The sequence below is a fragment of the Peromyscus eremicus genome, chromosome 7, assembly GCF_949786415.1.
Source record: "Peromyscus eremicus chromosome 7, PerEre_H2_v1, whole genome shotgun sequence".
NCBI lineage: Eukaryota > Metazoa > Chordata > Mammalia > Rodentia > Cricetidae > Peromyscus > Peromyscus eremicus.
Window position 1 is genome coordinate 69,424,608 of NC_081422.1, and position 24,753 is coordinate 69,449,360.

The window sequence follows — 24,753 nt, forward strand, 5'->3', positions numbered from 1 at the left end:
TGGCACTTACCACCTGCAGAGTCATCTTGGTCCAGTTGGTCTTTGGAGCTGGGCCCCCAACTAGGGTGTGTTTAAGAAGCATCTGGGACAGCAGTGGGAGGCTGACTCACGAGGATCACAGGTTTGAGGCTAGAAGTAGCTACACAGTGAGTTGGAAGGCAGCCTAGGCTACGTAACGTGGCACTGTCTCAGTAGAAACAGCACTGAGCACAAAACGTGTGGTGGAACTTAACTGGTTGGGTTGAGATGGGGATGTCTCATCTGAGTTCATGAAAAATATCCATGATGTAGCTAGTTGGCTCATGCATGTAACCCCAGTGCCTGAGAAACCAAGGCAGGAAGTTTACTGCAGTTTGAGGTTAGCATGGGCTACCAAGTAAGACTTTACTCTGTCTTAAAAAAATGTGCTTATGTGTGTAATAGGAATAAACACCTGCTTAATCCATAAAATGTAACAAGTCTTTCTCTGTGACACCAGCTCCCAAATAATGACATGGAGACATATTAATTATGAAAGCTTGGCCTTAGCTTAGGCTTGTTTCTAACTAGCTCTTATAATTTAAGTTAACCTGTTTATTTTAATCTACATTCTGTCATGTGGCTCATTACCTCATCTCTCCATACTGCTCATGCTGCTTTCTCTGCATCTGACTGGCAACCCTGCCTTTCTTCTTCCCAGAATTCTCTCTGTCCCCAGAGGTTCTACCTAACCTCTTCCTGTCTAGCTATTGGCCATTCAGCTCTTTATTAAACCAATCACTGTGACACATCTTCACACAGTGTAAAGGAACATTCCACAACAATAAAACTCAGTTGTTAAAAAGAAAAAAATTAAAGTAAAAAATAAATATAAAACAAAACTACATAAACCAGGTGTGGTGGTGCATGCCTGTAATCCCAGGACTCAGGAAGTGGATCAGAAGGTGATTCTAAATTAATTAATAAGACCCTGCCTCAAAACAAAAACCACACAAAGGAAAAACCCCATGAGACATGATTGTGATTGAGCCATTTTATACATTAGTCTTAGCGTCTTAAGTAATTTTCTTTTTAAGGTTAAACAACTCTTTCTCGTCTTATGACCAGATGTAGTGACATGTGCCTATCATCCAAGCTACTTAGGAGGCTGAGTCAGGAATACCACTTAAGCCCAGGAGTTTGAAGCCAGTTTGGGTTACATAGTGGGATGCCTTCTCAAAGTAAAAATAAAAAACCAAAAACCTCATGTGTTCTTGACTTGCTTAGGAATTGATTTTTTTAAGTCTGTATTTGCATAGACGGAGTTTCTTTGGAATGGGGTCTGAATACAGAGTGGTGCCAAGGACCCCGGAGCTGCTTCTGTGAGAGCAGTCTCTGTTATCAGTGAGCTCCCTCAAGAAGCTGCTGTCCTTTAGATTTCGTGAGCAGTGACATCAGATGCAGCTGGACCTTAATTCCAGTGAGACAAAAAACGTAATTAATGGGATAGCTGCCTCATTAAAATATTTAGAACTTCCCCCCCCTGTGCTTCTTCTCCCCTTCCCCAAGAGACCAGAGAGAAAGAATGGTGGAGATTGTTCACTTGGGACCATGCTAAGCTATTGATCTGTCTTAGGGCCCATCTAATGGGTCTGATCTCCACGTGAATCATTCAAGCTGAACTGTGATTTTTCTTATTTCCTCTGGTGGCTGCTCTTCGCTGTTAGTGACAGTTTTCCAGAGATCACAGTGTGTGTGACTTTGGCTTGTCAGAACTAAATGTGCCCCCACTTTATTGTTTCGTAGCCGTCTTATTATCTAGTTTTAAATACAGTTGACTTACAAACAGACACTTGCCTGTCTAAGTGGGTGACAAGTCCTAGGCAGGGATGAGAGAAGAAGAGGACCAGTACTTTCCCATTGCTGGTTCCTTCAGCTATGTGCTACCTGTCAGCTGATACTGCTAGTCTGTAGTTTGCATTTCACAAGAATTTAAAAAAAAGATATGTGATTAGACACAGGTAGCCAGAATCAGAGAAAATCAAGGAGAGAGAGAAGAAAAATCATTTTGTAATATGTGATCATCAACATTAAGACACTACTTTTGAGAAAATTGGAAAAGAGCTTTTATTTGGGATGTTTATATCTGTGTGTAATTCGATATAGGGTCTCAATCTGCAGTCTAGCTTAGCCTACAACTCTTTGTAGCCCAGGCTAGCTTTTTTTTTTTTTTTTTGGTTTTTTTTGAGACAAGGTTTCTCTGCGTAGTTTTGGTGCCTGTCTTAGATCTCACTCTGTAGCCCAGGCTGGCCTCAACTCACAGAGATCTGCCTGGCTCTACCTCCTGAGTGCTGGGATTAAAGGCGTGCGCTACCACTACCTGGCTGTAGCCCAAGCTAGCTTTTAACCCACAACAGTACTTCTGCTTCAGCTACCTCTGAGTGTTGGGATTTCAGACATGAGCCATCATGTACAACTTAGAAAAGACTTTAATTTTATTTTAATAGATGAGAGAATAAAATTAATGTATAACATACAATTTCCAGATTTTGACATGTAGGGTTTTTTGCTGTTGTTGTATTGGAACATATGCTCTGAGGCTAAATTTCTAAGAACAGAAAAACAAAGATCTAAAGAAAAATAATTACCTATGTTAGTAATTACCTTTCTGTTCCTGTAATGGAACACTTGTTATAATCAGCTTGGAAAGAAGAGTTGTTTGTTTGTTTGTTTGTTTGTTTGTTTGCTGACAGTTGTAGAGGCTTCAGTCCATGCTCAGTTGTCCCCTTGCTCTTGGGCCTTTGGCATGGCAGCACATCACAGCAGGAACATGTGGCAGAGGTGCTGCTCTCCTCATGACAGCTGGGAAGCAAGAGATAGGAAGGGGATGGATGCCTGCTGTCCCCTTTAAGGACATACTCCCCGAGACCTAAGACCTTCTCTAGGCCCCACCTTCTCAAGGTTCCACTGCCTTCCAGTAGCGTTGAGAACCCAGCCTTTAACACATGAACCTCTGGGGGACGTTCCAGAACCAAGTCGTAGAATCAGCCAAATCCCTGTCTCTTCTTCCATCCTGAAGTGTGGAATACAGTGTGCTGGAACTGTGGCAGTCAGGGTTACAATGATGAGCAGAGTCTGTGCAGCTCAAAGGCTGACTTGTCAGACGGAGCCAGTTCTCTCTTTCCACCAGGAGAGCTTGGTTGTCAGGCACCTTTACCTGCTCTGCAGGCTCACCAGCCCCAGAGCCTGGGTTCTTTTCTAAAAAATACTTATTTTTATTTGATGTATGTGAGTGTTTTGCCTGCAGGTATCTATGTTCACCATGTGAACGCAGTACACATGGAGGCCAGAAGATAGGACGCTGGATCCTCTGGATCTAGAGCCACAGACAGTTGTGAGCTGCCATGTGAGTGCTGGGAACTGAACCCAGGTCCTCTGGAAGAGCAGCAAGTGCTCTTAACCACAAGTCCTCTTAACCACTGAGCCATCTCTTTAGCCCCAGAGCCTAGGTTCTTAATGATATTATTAGGCTGAGATAACCTTCTCTAGATTTCTTGTTAAATATAAATATAAATTCTTGGTGGTATAAGGTACTTACGCTTTTATGATCTTTGTAGCAGAAAGCATTCCCATCTTAAATGTAGCAGTTTGGGGCTGGGGAATGTAACTCAGTGGTAGAACTCTTGCCTATCAGGCCTAAGAAGCTCTGGGTTTGATTTCCTGCATTGCAAGAAAAACAGAGTGTAGGGACTTTGATGTGAATAAGAGTGTTATTTGTACACAGAACAATTCAGGTATATGGTAAACATCCGGAGGTTGAAGGGTGAACTCTAGTCACTCTCTGAACATCTTGAACATTACTAATATGAAATAATCCAGTGTTAATCATAGTTTCTAGCTGCTCTGGCTATATCCAGTCTTCCCACTGTGCATAGCTTTTTAAAGTGTTAATTTCCTCAGGCCTAGAAACCTGAACATGACAAAGGCAAGAATTGAAGTTTCAATAATATGGGAAAAGTGAGTATGAGTAAGAGTGAGTGGGTAGAAGACCTCAATTAAAGCATGAGTGTGGAGAGGTGCTCCAGGCTTCCAGCCAGGGCTGGCCCTAGGACACCCGAGTTTACAGCAGCAGCAGCAGCAGCAGCAGCAGCAGCAGCGTGTTTTTGAGTTTCAGCAGGGGAAGAAGAAAACAAGATACTAAAATGACAGAGTAGGAACAGCAAGGCAGCCATTGAATGCTTCCAAGTGTTAGAACTCTGTGGCTCCCTTATGGAAGGTGTATAGGGAAGCTGTGCCCTCCACATACTTAGTACAATCCTGTTAAAATGTAGATTGCATGTCGAAGTTAAATTGTTTGGAAATTTGTTATTTGGTGAGTAAAATTTAAAGTGCAGACAGACAAGGAAGAGAACAAAGGTAAGAAAATTCAGAACTTTGTGGGAACTAGTAAGAAATTGGTGTGTCAGATGAACATGGTAATATTTGCTCTTTAATTTTATCATTTGCTGAGATAGACAAGGCAGTGTCTCATTTACACCTTTTCAAAGTTACTCATGAGGGATCTCCATAGATAGATCATCTCGGCAGACTGTTCATTAATGAGAACCTTTGGGCAGCAAAGGACGAACTCTGTTACACCTTTTAACTAGTTTCTACAACTGACAAGAATGATGCTTAGGGATAATTCACAGATAAGTCAGGAAGTCATAGTTTTGACACACCAACTCATATTCCCCAGAAAAACATATGTGATGTATGACCTGCCTGTTTTCTGATGTCTCCTAACCTTTTTAAAGATTTATTTTTAAAAATTTATTTATTTATTTGTGTGTGTGTGTGTGTGTGTGTGTGTGTGTGTGTGTGTGTGTGTGTGTGTGTAGCAATGTGCATGTAGTGCAGTTGCCTGCAGAGGCCAGAAGAGGGTGTCAGATCCTCTGAAGCTGTAGTTACTGGCTGCCTTGGATACTGGAAACTAAACTAGGGTCCTCTGCAAGAGCACAACATGTTCTTAACCCCTGAGCTACCTCTCCAGACCCATCTTCTAACTCTTTATTGTTGAGATGAAAGCTCACACCAGGAAAGAACCAATCATATGTAACATAAGTAAGGTCATTTTCTTGAGAAAGGCCGGTCCTCTTCCTAGGCCCCCATATTTACTTTTTTTTTTTTTTTTCTTTTTTTTTTCTTTTTTGAGACAGGTTCTCACTATGTAACCCTAGTTGGCCTGGAACTCATTTTGTTGATCAGGCTGGCCTTAAACTCATAGAGATCTGCCTCCATCTGCCTTCTGAGTGCTGGAATTAAAGGCATGTGCCACCATGTTTACATTCTAAACTTGAGCATCTACTTCTCCTACATGCTGCTTTAAAGGATGTCTTCATGTGGAGTCTCCCACAGAGCCTCTGTTGTAAGCACTTGGTGACTTTAGCAAGCTCTCTGGTGGTCAGGCGCATATCCCTGGCCTTTAGCATGGTCCCTGCTCCTCTCAGGGTTCAGTGGAGCAACAGCAGAGAAACTGGGGTGCTGTTGTTCTTGTAACCTCACGCTCACTTTCCTCTGCCTGCCATTTCCTTCCCTTCTTTTTACCTTTCCCTTCTCTTTTTGAAGAATTTCCCGAAGGGATTTTTTTTTTTTTAAGAAAATAATATAAAAAAGTTTTTTGTTTTCAACCAGAGAAGACTTGTCTTTGGAATTTATCAATGTGTCCAGTTCTTTATAACTGTGAAGGAAATAAAGATACTGATTTTAAAAGATGGGCTTTCTGAAAAGAAATATTTGAGCTGTAGTCTGAATAAGAAAGATAAAGCATAGTTGGTGGGGAATGAACTTTGATTCTAGACCTCTTGTTTTGTTTATACTTTTTAAAGGGGTGTATTTATTTGTTCATTCATTTTTATGTGTATGTGTGTGCCTGCCTGGGTTTACATACACCGTATGTGTGCAGGCGCCTCCAGATGACAGAGGGCATGCATTCCCTGGAACTGGGGTTCTGGGCCGTGTGAGCCATCTGGTGTAGCTACCTAGTAAGTGCCGCAGGTGCTTTTCAACGCTGAGCCATCCCTCCAGTCTTGCTTTTGCTTTTTAAGACAGGGTCTCATTTTGTAGCCATGCTGGCTTGAAACTCACTGTGTAGCTTAGGCTGGCCTCAAACTCATGGCCATTATCCTGCCTCAGCCTTCCAAGTGGTGGGATTACAACTGTGAGCCACTATACCAGCTAGAGGCAGATAGTCTTGCATTCAGTGCTAATTTTATGATTTACCTGACCATGCCATTCTGACCAAACTACTTAGACTCTTAGAAACATGTTTTTTTTTTTGTTGTTGTTGTTTGTTTGTTTGGTTGGTTGGGTTTTTTTTTTCATCTATAAAAGAGAGAGTAACGGCAGTGAGAAAGTTATTTGGCATGATTTTTCCCCCTTTGAAGGTGATCAGGCAGAGGCCTGGGCCTGGCAAATAGAGAGGAGAAGATGCCTTTTCTTCCTTGTTCTGTCAACCACACAGTTTCATATAGGGCCTGACTGACTCCTAAGGGGCTCTCAGGAACTGTATATTGAATTACTTTGATTTGGAAGTAAGTAGGAAAACATAGAAGATAAATGTGGCTTAAGCCACTCATAAAGACGAAGAAGAAAGCAGTTTACTGTGGAATTTTTTGTTTTGTTTTAAGAGATTTGTTGTCATGTGACTTATTCTAGCTTTGAGCTCACAGTTCACTTGTCTCAGCCTACAGGGTAACCACCATGCTTACCTACCATGGGAATGTTGATTGAACTGTTTGTTTATGGTGATAACTAGTGGTAATTTTATGTAGTTGTCTGATGCCAGGCTCTTGAAATTATTCTCTTTCTGCTAAAAGGGAGAGTGAGTGAGTGAGCGAGCGAGTGAGTGAGTGAGTGAGTGAGTGAGCGAGCGAGCGAGTGAGTGAGTGAGTGTATCTGGGTATGTGTCTGACTCTCCCATCTAAAACTCTTCCTAGGTGTGATATGTAAAATTATATTATTATAGAAGAAACATGTACTGCTAATATCTATATAAGAAGTGACTTCATACATCTAAAGAAGAGAATTGTAAAGGTTATGATGAGTTTTTTTATTCTATCTCAGTAACACTGGTCAGCACTATTAAAGGTTAGGTAAGGTTTTCTAAACAGAGACCTTGTTATCCTAGATCCCAGTATCCCATGATTTATTTCATCACAGGCCTCATGTAGACATCAACTGACTTCTTTTAAACAGGCTCATGTGACAGAAAACTTGGACTCTCTTGGAGTCCAATTGTCCCTTTAATTCCAGTATTTGATTATACTCCATGTTGTTCAAATTCAGTTTGACATCAGCTTATATCACCTGACAGCTATTTTTTTCACTTTTAGTTTCCTTTTAAAAATTTTATTTTTTGTCATTTGCAGATCATTAGTGTAGAAGGAACAATTTAAACTTTTAAAAGCTTCCATATCAGTTGAGGATTGATTAGAAATGAGTATCATTTGTAGTTACCTAGGTACTAAATAGCTGTGAAAAGTTGTTCTGTAATTACTCAACACTGCCTTTTTTTAAGAGTAAAGAGTTTCAATTTTATTCTTTTTCCTGCCTTTAAAATTAATTAAAGTATAATTATATTACTTCCCCCCTCCTTTTTCTCCCTCCAACCTCTCCCATGTGCCCCTCTCACTGCCTCTCAAATTGATGGCCTCTTTTCTTTGACTATTATTTTTACATATATACACACACACACATACATACATACATACATACATACATACACACACACATACATACATACATACATACATATGTACTTGCTGAGTTTGTTTAGTGTTGCTTGTGTGTATATGATTTCTAGGCTGGACATTAAATACAGAGTAGTCTGCCTCTGTTTTTAGTGATGACCAAGAAGAACAGAGATTTCAATTTAAAAGGCAGTACTGGCTGGGCATAGTGGCACGTGCCTTTAATCCCAGCACTGAAGAGGCAGGTGGATATTTGTAAGTTTGAGGCCAGCCTTGTCTATATAGTGAGTTCAGCTAGGGCCACAAAGAGAGACACTGTCTCAAAATAGCAACAACAAAAAGTGTTGAAATTGCTGGGCGGTGGTGGCGCACGCCTTTAATCCCAGGACTCAGGAGGCAGAGCCAGGCGGATCTCTGTGAGTTCAAGGGAAGGCACAAAGCTACACAGAGAAACCCTGTCTCGAAAAACCAAAAAAAAAAAAAAAAAAAAGTTGAAATCAGGAAGTATTTAGAGTATAGTGGATCATGCCAGTAGTCTAGCTACTTGGCAGGTTGATATGGGAAGGTCACTGGAGCCTAGAAGTTTCAGATAAGGCTGGACAACATAATGAAATGCCATCTCAAAAAATTACCTGCTATGATAATAATAAATGCTATTGTTTGTTTATTTTAAAATATTTAGGGGGAATAACTGAAATTTTTGTTCTGTCTTCCAAGTTTTTTTTTTCTTAATTTAGGCATATAAGGTACACTTCTATATTCTTTATTCCTTAGTAGCTTATATAATGATAACCTTGGAATATTTTAGTCTGCAGAAGTCTAAGAAGACTAAAACAGAGGCCATGGTTAAATTTGATTAAGTCCCCTCTTGTTCTGGTAATAAAAGAGCCACAAGGGTAAAAAGTATTCTCCCTGAATAACTACTCCACTCTCTCTGGCTATTGGAATAAACCCACATTTTTATTTTCTTGAGGCAGGAATGAAGAAGTTGTATGTAATTGCTGGGCCTGGGTCTTGGGAGGTAGAAGAGGATTAGGAATTGAAAGTCAGCCTAGGCCAAGTAAGACCCTATCTCAAAACAAACAAATAAACAAAAAGAAGAAAGTGTGTGTGTGTGTGTGTGTGTGTGTGTGTGTGTGTGTGTGTGTGTGTAACTAAACTAGCTAAAAATCTCTTGAATTCTGGTTGTTTGTATTCAAATTCAAATATACTTTCCAGGAAAATGTAATGTGTAAAATCAGGGCACACCTATAAAATGTTCAAGTCAGTACAAGTATCATAGAATGATTTAGTTGTACTTGTATTATAATTTAGTGAATAAATCTAATTTTTTTAGAGGTCCTAAAGATTAATTACCTTTCCCTGAGTCCCCTTATTCATGTCAGAGCTCAGCAGTTTCAGGGTCCGCTGGGAGTATTTGAAAAGAGATAAAGTGGCTTCCATAGTTTTGTCTGACTCAGGGAAACTTTCAGAATACCAGCTACTGAGTGCTTGCTGACTAGGAAAAGCGGTGCTTGTAGCTGTTTAAGATGGGATTAACACTACCACCAGCAAGGGTTGTTGTTTGTTTGTTTTCCCAGAAATTCTCATTTCTCTGATGTGTCAGCTGGGTAAACCAGACTGTCTTCCCAAATCACTGTATCATAAAATAATAGAGGTTCTAGAACTATAGTTAGGTTAAGATCAAGGTGTAGACATAGGGAAAAGTTCATCTAGTGTAGAGATGAGCCTTCAAATCCTTGCCATGATCTCTATTAGTATTTCATTTTGCTCAGGTAAAAATACTTAGTCCTAGATACTTGGGAGGCTAAGGCAGAAGGATAACAGATTTGAGGCCTACTTATTTGTATAAGTTGTTCAAGGCTAACCTGGGCAACTTAGTCGAGACCATGTATCAAAATAAAATAAGCTGAGGATGTACCTCAGTTTTTGAGCACATGCCTAGCATTTGGAAAGCCCCGGGTTCCCTCCCCAATACTGTATAATAAAATGAAATGGAAATGGCTCCAGTTCTTAGAATAATGAGGCATGAGACAGATGTCTTTCTAAAGTATGGCATTAAAGTGAGTGGAGATGGAATACTGCCTGCCGAGAGTGGAGTTCTCAGAATGTCTGGGTGTCATGGCTGCTATAGGCCTTGCATGCTTCCTTTATGTTGCTAAGTTGCTATTACTATCCACATGCCTCTTTTTCTATTCCCCACTCCTGAAACTTGTATTAAGGTATCAACCATGATCACCACCACCACCACCACCACCACCACCACTGCCATCATCATCATCATCATCATCATCATCGTCATGTGTAGCCAAATGAATTCACCCATGGTCCCTTCTGTGGATAACATACTTCCCAATCCAGGCTCCTGCTAAGAAACCAAATGATCTATCTAAGATAGGATAGCCTAAGTCAAACAGACAGGACCAGGGAGACCCTGATCCAAATATGGCTAATTCACAGGCTAGTAAGGGCCTTTGGATGTGTTCTGTTCTCAAAAGGACATTCCAAACACAGGTAGTGGATGGAAAGATGGCTCAAGTGGGTCAGGGCCCTTGCTGCCAAGCCTGACAACTTGAGTTTGATCCCTGGATCCCATGGTGGAAGAAGAGAATCAATTCCTGCAGATGTCTTCTGACCTTCACCACATATGCACACATGCTTTCTGGTACACATATATAATATAATAAATACAGGTACTGGTGTGTGTGTGTGTGTGTGTGTGTGTGTGTGTGTGTGTGTTTGTTTGTTTGCTTTGTGCTCAGGATAGAACCAGGCCTTGGACATGCTAGCTAGGCAAGTGTTCAACCGCTGCATTATAACCTGAGCCCTGATGGAAGTAGTATTTATGCTGCTTAGAGAGTCTGTTTGGAGAATGGCGTCCAAGGAATACAAAAAAGAGGAGCAAGAGAAGAGTGATGTAGACAGTGATAGAAATGACCCCATCTCAAAGAGGATATTTTTTTCCTGAGCATGTATTTTTGACACTTTTCCCAAGAATTAGATGACTGATGTCTGCCTCCCTTATTAACCTTGTTGCAATCGTGTTTATCTTAATGAAAAAAAACCATGGCTCAGAGTTCCACCTGCCTGTAATCTCAGTGCTAGCAGACCCAAATTACTTCCCCCTTTTTATTTCCTTCTGCATATGATCTTAGCCTCTGTCTTCTGTGCAGAAACTACTCTAGCTCTTTTTTCTTATGTAGTAAAAAAAATATCAGAACAGTACAGCTACTTCCTCTTTGTTATACCGGACTCTCCCAAGTATCATGCTGAGTGAGCTTTGTTCTTGCTGAGTTTTGCTTTTTTAATTCTACTGATTCAGAGTAATACTAACATTCTGATCCTTCTAACAAACACAAAATATATCTAACACATCTAACCATATACTGATACCTTTCCATGGTAAATTCTAACAGTCCTTCATCAGTATTTATGCTGATTATTGACTTTACCTAGAACTGGTAAATGTTACCTATAACCTTGAAAATTATTTTTAAATATAATATAAAAATTTAATTATATTCTTTCCTAGTTAATGTTTATTAGTTGTATATATTAATGGATTTATGGTAACTTTTCCTTATATGCAAACAGCACACATTGATTGATTACATGTATTTGCATTTGTTTGTTAGTGAAGGGAACATCTATCTTTTTGTGTGTTTAATTTTTTTTGTGATGCTTCTTTTACTTGCTTTTTTTTTGCCTATTCACTCATCTTTTCCTAGTTATTTGTAAGAATTCTTTATACATCATGGGAAATCATTATATTTGGTTAGTTTCATTTTGACTTTGCTTATTAAGTGTTTTGCCATCTAGAAGTTTTCAATTTTTTCTTTAAAATCTTCAGTCAACTTTTCTTCCAAAGGTTGACATTCATTTCTACTTTCCCCAGCTACAATCAGCTAAAAGGATGCTATAAAAATGAGACAGGGTTATGTTAGCAAGCAGACATCCTTGGGGCTGAGAGATGGCTCAGAGGATAATAAAAGAGGATTATACTTCTATTGCACAGGACCAGAGTTTAATCCCTAGTACCCACATCAGATGTCTCACAATCTTTTGTAACTCTAATTCCAGGGGATTCAGTGCTCTCTTTTGGCCTCCACAGTACATGAATTCATATGTACATACTCATACACGGACACACATATGTACACAGAATTAAAAAGAAGTTATCAAGGAGTCCAAAGTTGAGCAATTCTGTTCCAGAGCAGGCCAGTGGGATTCTTATGCTCATGGTGACTCCAGACTCTTGTTTCCAGGGTACATATCTCCGGCTAGCTCCCATCATTGGTTGATGAGACAATAACAGTTGAATTTCTTTTTGTTTTTAATCTTAGGTAAAGCTTACTCCCAGTACCTCTATGCAATCCCATCTATCTAATACAAATGACATTGTGTAGCAATTATGTGTATAGTATGTAAATCCTGTCCTAGGCAAAATGTGTGTGACAGTAATATACAAAGAAGCAGAGAGAGAACAACTCATCAGCCAGGAGTTGTACAAGATGTGCTTTTGATTACGAATAAAAGACTTCTGATAGAACTAGTGTATTGGAAATAATCTTTTTCATTGCTCTTTTTAAAAGCCTTTGGCCCATTATCTTCTACAGGGTATAAATGGGACAGCTTGCCTACAAAACCATTTGAGGTCATTCACATCCTTGTCCTAACCTGTTTTTTTTTTCAGCTAACCACTTGTTAAATGCTTTCATTTCACACATTTAAGTATTTATTGTTTACTAGATAACACTGTTCTTGACTGTGGAGTTGCAGTGTTTTCTGCTTTCTCAGGCTTCAGACTAGTTGGAAAGACATGCAATCCCAAGTTTTAAAAATCTCTATAGCAAGTTAAGCAGGACTTTTTTGAGCAGGCATCAAAAATGACCTAAATATTGAGAAGGAACTGGCCATAAAAACAGTTAGGAAGTGAGGGGAATATGTTCTTGGCAGAGTGCACAGGAGTGGCTTTCAAACTATGGCATTTGGGATGTTCCAGGAACAATAGAAAGCTGGCACATCCAGAGCTCAAAGAAAGGGAGAAGACCCCAGTGAATCATTAAACTAGAGGTTAGAAGATGAATCAGTGTATTTTAGAATATAGAGGGCAGATTCCAACGAAGAGGCACAATGAAGTTCTTAAATCTGGGTTGGCATAAGGTAGGTGATAGCATAGTATGGTGATCTTTAAACTTTACTTCACTTATCTATGTAGCAACTCTTGGAGGTAGGTATTTCATAACTGGGGTTTGTTTGTTTGTTTTTATTTTTAGGCAGGATTTTGTTACGTAGTTCAAGCTTGCCTGGAACTTACTATGTGTAGCCAGTTGTGGCCTGAAACTCTGGATTCTCTTGTCTCAGACTCCTGTGTTGGAACTATAGGCATGAGCCAACATACCAGTCTTAATATCTGGTTTATGGATGAAGGCACTGTGCAAAGGGAGTTGGGTAATTTGTTCAAGGTTATATATGCAGTTGGAAGAATAGGAACCACTAGCTCTGTCTGACTCCAAAGCCCACATTCTTAACCTTATCTGCAGATTCTATACTGTTGAATTGCTTTGTCTTGAAAGAAAATTGAGATTTCAAAAATATTTTAGAGTGAATAAGATGATGTGAGGCAATGTTAAAAAATTTAGATTCTTCAATTGAAAAAAAAAAAAAAAAAGAACTTTCTACCTGGTAGAAACTTAGACAAGTATGAAGTACCTGAGGAAGGCAACATGGATTTATTCACTCCATAAATAAGAATCCAAGGGCATCTCCTGAAGCATCAAAGAAGTAATTATAGGTCAAATAAAGGCAAGTACTTTTTACACAGTGGGTAGCCAAGTATCTCAGTTATAATGAAAACTACTTAGAATGGGTTGAGGAGATGGCTCAGTCCATAAGTCCCTGCCGTGCAGTGAGCAGGAGAATTGTGTTGAATCCTCAGAACATATATAAAAAACAAAACAAAATAATTTTTTTTGTGGTGGCATGTACTTATAATCCCAGTACTTTAGAGATAGAGATGGATGGATCCCTGGGGCCTACTCCACACCCAACTTAGTTTGGTTGTTGAGTTCCATGTCAGTGAGAGAGAAAATGCAGGGGACTTCAGAGACAGATCAACAGTCAGGAGTATTTGCTGTACAATCATGTCAGTGGCTGTATAGCAAGCCCAGCATCCCGAAAATGCCTGTCTTCAATTTCGAGAGTTCTAGGTCCTATTCTGGCCTCTGCTTACATATAGGCAGACACACAGGCTTACACACTCATGGACATATATTCAAACACACATATACACACCACACAATAGAATTTTTAAAAAAATTAAAATTTAATAAAAGATGAATGACACCTGAGGATGACATTTAACAGCATGTGCATGTGCATGACATGTACCCATGTACACAAACAGATAAAAATTAAAGAGTTAAGAAAGGTTTTATCAAGAATGTATCATGGAAGCTGGGGTTAGTTGCACACATCTGTAATCCTAGTACTTGGAATAATGGGGCAAGTGGATTGCTATGAGTTCGAGGCCAGCCTGGGCTACAGAGTGAGATTGTGAAATATTATCTCCAAAATAAACAGAACAAAACACCAAAAAGATGCAATAATTTAAATTATTTAAAATTATGCAATAATTTAAATTAAATTTGCAAAATTTAACATTTTAGACAGACATGGTAGCATACCTGTAAGGGAGATGTAATTTTAGCAATTGGGAAGATCAGAAGTTGAAGGTCATGCTTGGCTACTTGAGACTACGTCTCAAGCAAGCAACAAATTTAAAAAAAAAAAAGATTTTTTTTTTTGAGACAGGATCTGTGCTGTCTTTGGCTTTGTGACTTTGACATAAATCTAGACATAGCTAGTAAGAGAGAATCCTATTTGAGAAAATACCTCCATAAGATTGGCCTGTAAGCAAGTCTGTGGAGTATTGCCATGATTAATGATTGATGTAGGAGGGACCAGCCCATTGTGGATGGTTCCACTCCTAGGCAAGGTGGTCCTGAGTTGTATAAGAAAGCAGGCTGAGCAAGCCATGGAAAGCAAGCTAGTAAACATCATTCCTTGGCCTCGCTTCAGTTCCTGCCTTGAGTTCCTCCCTTGATCTCCTTTCATGATGGACTGTAAGCTGTAAGGTGACATAAACCCTTTCCTCCCCAAGCTGCTTTTGGTCATGGTCTTTATCACAGCTATGTAAACCTAACGAAGACAGGGTCTCCTATAGCAGGCTGGCCTCACTCACCACATAGTAGAGGATGGCTTCGACTCCCAGTCTTCTGACCCCACCTCCCAAATGCTGGAAATATAGAAATGTGCCCCCACAGTAGGCCACTTTGTTTTAGTCTATTTGGGAAAACACATAAACTTATGAATGATCTAAATAGAAATAATCACAAAAGAATAATCAGGTAATATTACAGGTATAGTGAAATTCTTCCAGAGAAATCCATTTTTAGCTGCTGGCAAAGTGTGGTCAAGTTGCTGCCAGGATGTTGGCTTGACATCCGGGGAAAAAGCTGAGGCACGAGTTCTCAGAGTCTCTGCTTGCTTTTGCTGCACTTCTCTTTCAGAAAACTCTTAGCATTGACAATTAGTGTAGCTCTTGCTCAAGAACAGATGTCCGTAGTTCATGAATATGAAAATTTTACAACCTGAAATAGACTGGCAGCTGATTTTGATCTTTCTGGTGTGATCTTCATTGTCCTGTCCATTCATCTCCTTCGGCTCAGGTATCTTGACCAGTTTAACCACTGCTTTTAACACATAAGGACTGTCATAGTTCGGGGAAGGAAATATACTCTTCAGATTTTGGCAATTGCTGATTCAGAATCTTATAACTTTCATATTAAATTATTTCTGCTTCTTAGTTCTAAAGTAACTGTATTAATATCATGGAGATGCAGACATGGCCAGCAGTTGGTTTGGGTCTAACACTACTTCTGTAGTGTGACTGGGACAGCTACTTTTTTGGGACTCGGATGCATCTAGTTGTGTTCTCAATATATCTATGAACACTTCAGTCTTATGGTATAGCCTAATTTGTTAGATATACAATTAAAAGAGTAATACTACAGAGTACAATTCAGGGTGTGGGTCCTAGTAATTTTTATGGGGATTCTACTGATTGAAAGTTTCCTTAAGGGACTAAAGAGATGGCTCAGTGGTTAAGGATACTGGCTACTCTTCCAGAGGACCCAGGTTCAATTCTCAAGACCTGCATGGCAGCTCACAACTATCTATAACTCCATTTCTAGAGGATCCAATGCCTTCTTCTGGCCTTTGTGGACACTACATGCACACGATGCACATACATGCAGACAGAACACCCATATACATAAAATAAAAACAAATCTTAAAAAATCTGTCTAAGCCAGATGTTTTGGTGCATGCCCATAATACCAGTACATGGGAGACAGGGGATGAGAATCCATAGTTCATTCTTGACTACATAGCAAGTTCAAGGCCAGCATTGGGTATATAAGTTCCTGTCTCAGAAAACAAACAAGTTTATGTCAGCTACTCGAGCAATGGGCAGAGAAACATATAATCTATAAATATGAGTGGATTTTAGTAAGTTGGAGGGTTTTGTTTAGCTATGTTCTGATTATCTTCAAGAAACCTCCTATTATGACATGTTTCATCTGGGCAGCCAGCTTTGTAGCTTTAGCATGGCCAACTGGGTTACTGGTTTTCACTTGTGCTTCTAGTCAACAGCTACATTCTTTTTCATTCTTTTCTGTGATGTTTTTAGAGATTTTCTGTTTTACCATGGCATTCTGTGTAAGCTCTGTGTCTTCGTTAGGATTTCTATTGCTGTGAAGAGACACCATGACCACAGCAACTCTTATAAAGGAAAACATTTAATTGGGTGGCTTATAGTTCAGGGGTTCAGTCCATTATCATCATGGTGGGACAAGGCGGTGTGCAGGCAGACTTGGTGCTAGAGAAGGAGCTGAGAGTTTTACATCTTGATGTGCAGGTAACAGGAAGTGAATTGAGATATTGGGCTAGGCTTGAGCATATATGAAATCTCAAAGCCTGCCTCTACAATGACATGCTTCCTCCAACAAGGCCATACCTACTCCATCAAAGCTGCACCTCCTAATAGTGCCACTCCCTATGAGTTTATGGGGGCAATTACATTCACACTACCACACTCTGTGATTCCTCAATTCATTAGTTCACTCACACAGTAGACATCTCATGTGCATCTACTGTGCTAAGCACTGGTCTAGGTGTGGGGTTGATGCCAAAGGATAAAAGTACCCTGTTCTAAGATCATGGTCTAGTCAGAGAGGGGCCTGTGAAAAGATAGCATACTGATAAAAAGCAGGTATTTTAGAAGATGTAATTAAGAGGCCTGCAAAGACTTTTTGAGGGTCATAGCACTTAAAGCAAGTTTTAAAAATGAGGTTTTTTATTTGTAAAATTCTGCCTTAAAATGGTTCTAAGTGTAAAACAAAAAAAAAATTATAAAGCTATAAGTTAAACAGAATTTTAAAGAATAGAAGAGGATCTGGGGGTATGTCTAAGTTGTTAGAATGCTTGCTTAGCATGTATGAAACCCTGAATTTGATTCCCACAACTGCATAAACTGGATATGGGAGCATACACCTATAAACCCAGAAATTGGAAAGTGGAGGTAGGAGGAACAGAAGTTCAAGGCCATCCTCAGCTAGCAAGTTCAAAGTTGGCGTAGGATACATGAGATCTGGTCTCAGCAATATGAGAGAAGAGAGAAACATAGAGATATAGTCAAGTCATGGGGTCATAGATAAAACTAAGAACCATGCCCATAGTGAGCTGCTATATCTACTCAGTTCTTAATGCACATTATGTCCTCACATTGAGGATGCATCTTATGGGTTATTATGCCTTTGGTTTGTCGAATAGAACATTTCTTGACACAGTAACACCTATTATAGCTCAGACCCTATGTTGAGCTCAGGATGTCAGTTTAGAGCAAAAATAGATTTCAGTTTCTGACTTCATGGTGCTTACATTCAATTAAAGGGTTTTGTGAGATAATGTAACTGTGTGGCTTAATTTAGGTATAGAGATCAAGGAAGGATCTTAAGTAACAGGTGTTCAAGCTTGAGGCCTGAAGGATAAACAGAAACCAGTCATAACTCAAACCAGGGGCTTCAGAGCAAGGCCAAGCCTGAGAGAAAGTCTGAGCTTGAGGTAGTATGGGTGCTCAAGCAGCTAAAGGAAATCAATGCAGATTGTCTTTGGTTGGGCTCATAGAGGAGAGCTAAATAGTGGGTCAGTAGGAAGCAGCATATGAAGAAGGTGCTACTCTAAACCAAAAGGCAGGTGCCACTAACTAAGGCTCCAGGGGTATATGTGAATATTTTATATTGTTATAAAGGGTTTTAAGCAAGGACGAGACAGGTTCAGATTTTTCCATTTCAAAAATATCACTGTGGCTGCTGAATAGAGAATGGGGAAAGAAAGCGTTATAGACAGTTTTTTGTTTTTTGTTTTTGTTTTTCAGTACTGGGTAAGGTAATGAGTACCGGGGTAGAGTACTGACTGTGAAGATGCAAGGGGGCTGCTAAGTCTAGCTAAAAATCACTGGTAGGACTTGATTGACGAAGGTAAAGGTGAGGGCAGTGCTAAGGACTGGTCTCCTCCAGGAGCAAGTAACTTGCTGGGAAAGGTGAGCTTCTGCTACTCAGAGGGTGCTCGGGGAAGGACATACTTAAACAGAGGTGGCAGAGCTGTTCTTTTGTTAGACTTGTTAAAGATGCCTCTGAGACAAGGGGAGATGTATGTGGTTTTGTGAGCCTGGAGATCTGGAGTCATTTGAAAGGTCTGAACTAGAGAGAAATAATTAAGCTGAGGGTAGATAGGATATATTAGAACTATATAAGAACAAAAATAATGCAATCTAAAGAGCTTACTGTAATATTAATGACAGTAGCTAGTGCTTACTGTCTGGCTGTCTGTTGTGGAAGACCTGGAACATGCTCTGACCTTAGTAACCTTGTGATCTCAGTCTAGGAGTATCTGTCCTCAGCCCTGGGGACAAGGGAGCTACTTGTTATACATAGAACGGAACTATATTCAGTGCCTGCCTGTTATTTGTCAGGTTCTATTTTGAGCATCTTAAGCACATTACCTCATATAATATGTGTAGTTTAACTCCACTATTAAAAAAAAATTCAACATGTAGAGTATTTTATTTAAAACATTTAAAAAATTGCCCATGACTTCATTCATTCCTAATTCTGTTAGAGGATGATGTTCTAAGTGAGAGGGAGATATCTCTGTATTGAGGCCTATACATATTTAACATGACCCTCATTTTATACTTTTCTCTAAGTTGAGAGCCAAGTGTTAAATGACAGGAAGGTGTGAGTTCTTCTGTTGACCTGGGTGACTTTGTTCTTAGGGGAAAGCAGTCCATTGAGATTGTCCGTGTGGTGTCCAAAGCATTGTGAAGCCTGTGTTCATCCTGGATTTGAACGTGATTCTGTTGTTTGTTGATGGCTTTCGGACTGACTCTCTCAGTCTTTGTTGAAGAAGGGTTTCTTTAGTGACAGCAGTCATGGAGCGCGCTGTACAGCTTGAGCAGCCAGAACTGCTGCTCTCCAATCAAGCCTTGTGATGAACACGAGCAGCCTGGTCCCTCTGTCTGTTGCAGTCCTGCTCTGCTCCATGGATTTACTTATTTACAGTTTTGTAATTTATCTTCAATACCACTGACTAATTGTAGGTAAAAATAGTAATTTTTCTTGGTGTGTATCTTAAAGATGTTCTTACAAAATGAGCTGTAGTTCCAAAAATAATCTTTACAGGAATATTAAAGAACTTAAGTGTCTAAAAATACTCATTCCAAACCTTTCCATCTCACACTAAGATTCTAGAAAAATAAAATCATCTAACTTTTGCTACCTGAGTATGATTTTAAAAAAACCTCTATTAATTTTATAATTTTCATTTTCTTCATAAACTTAGAAGAAGTATAATTCTAATACTCATTAGAAGTTGACTTGAATTTTGGTTCGTGTGTGTGTGTGTGTGTGTGTGTGTGTGTGTGTGTGTGTGTGTCAGGGTCACATGGAGCACAGGCTGACTGGCCTCACACTCACTGTATAGAGGAGGATGACCTTGCACTTCTGCCCTCTTGCCTCCACCTACACTGTGTTACTATTGTACCCATTTACGGGTGCTGTCAATTCAAACCTGGGCTTCCTGCATGCTATGTAAGTGCTCTGTAGTTTAGCTACACCTCCAGCCCTGATTCAGCTTATTTACTTATTCTTGGGAGGGGGCTACTTTATTGCTAAGCAGTTAGATAAAGACTCGGATACCTGCCTTATCACCAGACCCTTCTGCTTCATTGATCTCTGAGATGGGGCTGACTTAGGGTCAAGACCTGTAGTTGGATAATCAGGGCACCACAGGGAGCTGAGACTACCACCCACACAGTCAGATGATCCTACCTCACATTAATCCTGAGAGCCTGACTTATTTTTAAACTATGCACATTTCATTGTACAAGCAAGATAATTTCAAGAATTATAAAGAAATCTTAAATCAGCTCTATCATTGTGTTCATTTAGTGAAGTTTGTGGATCAGAAATTATTCATTTGTTAAGTTTTAGTCCATAACATCAGATATCTTCTTACTGATGCTGTTTGTTACTCCTTGGCTAAGCCTCATCTTGAGGTCCTAGCCAATGGAGCACTGCAGGATGGATGTCAGACTGATTGGTGTGGTTTTGACATGTTATCTTGGGTGAAATACTCATAAATTCTGCCTGAGCACATAGATCACCTTAATGACTATTTCCATTATGATGTTAACAAGAATAATTTGGGGAGAAGAAATTAATCTACTTTTTAACAAGGGGTACATCTGGAGTGGAAAGAATCTGTACCTTTTGGCATAGACACATTTGAACACCATTTTTACCACATTTAAGGTCTGTCTTTGTATGTGTTAAAATGGGTTAATAATGAGGGCTATTGTAATGATTTGGGTAAAGTTATTCATGTGAAATCCCCAGGCATACAGGACATACTCAATAAACAGAGCTCCATTGCTTACAGATCTGTGATGAACTCCATTAGACAGAGTTGGTTATTGCTGTTTAGCTCATCATCTTTTCTACCCAGACGTGACGGGCACAGAACTCTTGTAATCTTCCTTCTAACTCTACACCAAATGCACATATTCCCACACCCTAGTCCATTCTGCTCCCTTTCTTTTCATTTTAGTATGATTCCTTACCCTGATTTAGACGCTGGCTTCCCTTCACCCCATCTCTTCTGCTCCTCTGCTGTTCTGGGAGATTGTGAGGATAGTGGTAGAAGTTGCAGTTCTCTGTCTTTTCAGTGAGGACTTCGTGGTAAAGTTAGGCTGGAGCCAAGTCTCTGCTCCATACAGGTCTGGCTCTTTTTTCTTATGTCATTCCAGCACTGCAGGCACCTTTCTCTATTTCTGAGAGGTTTGGGAAAGATCAGTCATTCTTTTGTGTACCCTCATGGAGTGTGTCATCTGAGGCCAAGAACAGTCAGTCATATGACCGAGTTCATGAAAGATTAGTAAGGGCAGGCCTGTGTAAAGTTCCAGAGACAAAGGTGAAAAAGACAAGGAGCTCACAGTCTCTGAACTTGGACAAGTCATCAAGAAGTGGGATAAGGAGCCTAGAAGAAGGCTGTATGGATGATAAGGAGACATTGAGAATGGAGTGCCAGATGACAGGAAAGGAAAGGCTTCTGGGAGAAGATGGCATGGGGACAGATAGCAAGGACAAATAGTGTTCTACTGGTTGGAGATAGAGAAATGGTGATCTATGGAGGAAACAGATAAAGCAAAGGCATAGACATGTGAGTGAGCAAGGCCCTCAGGGTACAACAAACCCTGGCATAACTGGAGAATAGTGGTGTAAAATAGGGGGATAATGTGCTGAAGCAACTACTACTTTGTTGAAGGGTTCAGTACAATCACTGATATTCTACTTCTAAACCTAAATGATGGCTGTATGAGAATTCATTGGATCATTCTTTTATTTAACATATATATAATTAATTATATAATAAGTACACATATATACATAAATATAAATACATATATATGTACATACACATATCTTCTCTTATTTGTATGAGAAAACTCAGTTTTTAAAGTAAATATACAATTATTAAGTGTAACATTTTTTCAACATTTCCTAGTTTCTTTAGTAGTTTCCCCTTTACTTTAGAAAGCCCATTGTGTACATTTTAGAGTAATAGTACCTGAATATTTCACCCTAGACATTCTATAATTGTTAGTAGCCATGTAAAATGTCATTCATGTGTCAGGTTCAAAGAAGGGGAATTGATGATGATCTCTCTCCTCAGCTCATGTGTCAGAGGGACATACACACGTGCATGGGGACACACACACACACACACACACACACACACACACACATACCAGACTTTTTAAAATGGTACAAAATCATTTCACAAACATTCAGATTGGGTGAATATACCAACACAAATTGAATTATTCAGATGCTAATAATTTAATGTGGACTGTAGGAAAGATGCTCATAGACTATGTGAATTGAATAGTGTATGAAGGAATTTAGAGGGAAAGAGAGGATCATGTGGGTTAGGTTTGTTGGGTTTCAAGGGTTGGCTGGTTCTTGCTAACGCTGTTGATTTTGTTCCTGAATGTCTGAGGCATCAGAAACATAGCTGCTTTTGGTGTCCCTATTTCTGACTTCCTTGACTGACAAAATGCAAGTTAGCACAACTTCAGTGAGTCATTTGTACTAATCAAGGATCTTTTCAGTATTGTCATTATGGCAGGAAACAAAAAGATGATTGGTGCCTCCTTAAGCAGGAAGAGGTGTATCTCCCTAGAAGGCGTAAGAGTTGTGCTGCACACAGTAGCATGGTCTAGTGCCCCTCTCTAGTGCATACCTGGGCAAGCATGTTCTGGAACCTGCCTTTCCAGTGCACTTCCATTAGATTGTCAGAATTACATCATCACTGCCAGGGAGGCCAATTAAGTAGTATTGTGAAAATTACAGAAGGCTTTTATTTTCCTTGCATGCTATATTATGCAACTTAAATCTGTGCTAACATTATCTTCTCAGATTTTGCATATTACAAAGTTTAGCCTATCTCATTTTATCCTTCCTCTCATTTCTTACTTCAGCCTTAGTTATTTCAATTCAAGTAAATCCAGTTATTATAATTCTGATGTGTTTACATTAAAAAAATCTTTATTTATTTTACAGTACTGGGGATTGAACCCAGGATGTTGTGCATGATAGGCAAGTACTGTGTCACTTAACCCAACTCGTGTGTGTGTGTGTGTGTGTGTGTGTGTGTGTGTGTGTGTGTGTATTTTGTTTTTGAGACATGGTATCTCCATGTAACCCTGGCTGTCCTGGAATTCAGTATGTAGACCAGGCTGGCCTCAAACTCAGAGATCTGCCTGCCTCTGCCTCCCTAGTGCTGGGATTAAAGGCGTATGCCACCACTGCCCAGCGCCCAATGTCTATATTTTAATTTGATCTATTTTAGGCTTTTACTCATTCCTTCATCTTTTGCAGATTTATAGTGAACTTTTTATTGTTGTTTTGCTGTATTCTTAGTATGTATCTCAAATCCCAAACCCTTGTTTTAACTCTCCTACAGTTCATATCATTGTTTACCTTCTTGCTTTATGAATTTCTCTAAGTACTTTACTCATGTCCCATCCCAAACATGCTTGTGACCTTACACCATAAGGTGGCTCCATGGAGAACCCCAAGTTAAACCTTTACAGTTTACCTTTGCTTCTTCTCATCCAAGCCTTTTCATCTCTTGTCCTTTGATCTTAAATAAAATCAACATGTGTGCTACCCAACAACTGGTCCAAGTTGCTTTGTCAACATTCAAGGGATTTGAAGATGACATTGAAGGAGTATATAGTCTAATGTAGGAGGTAGATTGATCCACAGTATGTATCTGTCCTATTTCTGATGGATGCTGGGTTCTCACTGCTCTGTCCCATTGGAGGTTTTCCCTGTGATCTAGAGGCCTTGTCTTTTTGCCTTGTGTCCCTTGATCCATGTGCTGGATGTAAGTGAATGGGTTAAGTCCTGTTGCTTGGGGTTTCTGTGTGTACTTGCATTGGGTCCTGGGGAAGGAGTGGAAGGTAATGTGAGAAGTAACAGAAGCATGTTAGGATGAAAGTTGGGTTCTCACTACTATGGCGAAGAAGCACAAGGAGGCAATTGTAAGAATATACAGGATTCATAGCTGTTTCTCCTTGGATGCTTTCTTAAGAGGTAGCAGTAAGATAAAAGAAGTTGATTATTAGAGAAGCCTGTATAAATATCTTTCCTCATGTGCAGGTGAGGGCATTAGCCATCTAATTGTATGAATGCATTATTACCATGCTCTGGGAAGTGCAGCTTTTGACAAGTCCTCATTGCAAAGCCCTGTGGAAATATGAGCTGTTAATGCACAGGTTCTTCTTTAAAGTCTCCTCCTAGTTAGGCAAGGCCAGTCATTCCTCTACAAGCTTACCCGGTTCATTGAGGTTTTCTGTTTTCATCAGTCAAGGTAGTAAGTAATTTCATGACTTTGAATGTCAAATGTTTATGGGTTGTTTTATTTTGTTTTTCTTTTCTGGAGCTAGCAGATCATTTTAGAGAAAAATACAAAATATCAACTTTGTAAAGTAAGAGGTGGAGCATGTAATAGATGCTTTTCCATTGCTGTGATAAAACACCATGACCACAGCAATTTATAAACGCGCTTAATCGGATTCCTAGAGTGAGAGTCTATGGTGGAGGAATGAAGGCATGGTGGAAGGGGGCTGGAACGGCAGCTCAGAGCTCACATCTTGATCCACAAGCACAACACAGAGCACACTGGGAATGGCACAAGTCTTTTCAAACCTCAAAGTCCACCCCTAGTGACACAATTCCTCCAACAAGGCCACACCTCCTCACCTTTCCCAAACAGTTCCACCAACTGGGAACCAAGTATTCAAACATGTGAACCTCTGGGGCGGTTCTCATTCAAACAACCAGAAAAGTTACATAGAAATTCTTGTCGAATTAGT

General features: G+C 39.7%; 1 protein-coding gene across 1 annotated transcript in view; it reads left to right on the top strand.

Moving 5' to 3' along the window:
• Positions 1–23,892: 23,892 nt before the first annotated feature.
• Positions 23,893–24,753, top strand: part of Myo5a (myosin VA) — a 113,652-nt gene continuing 112,791 nt past the window's right edge. The window contains exon 1 of the mRNA XM_059269055.1: positions 23,893–23,919. Within this exon, the coding sequence (XP_059125038.1) occupies positions 23,893–23,919 (27 nt within the window). The remainder of the gene's footprint in view (positions 23,920–24,753) is intronic.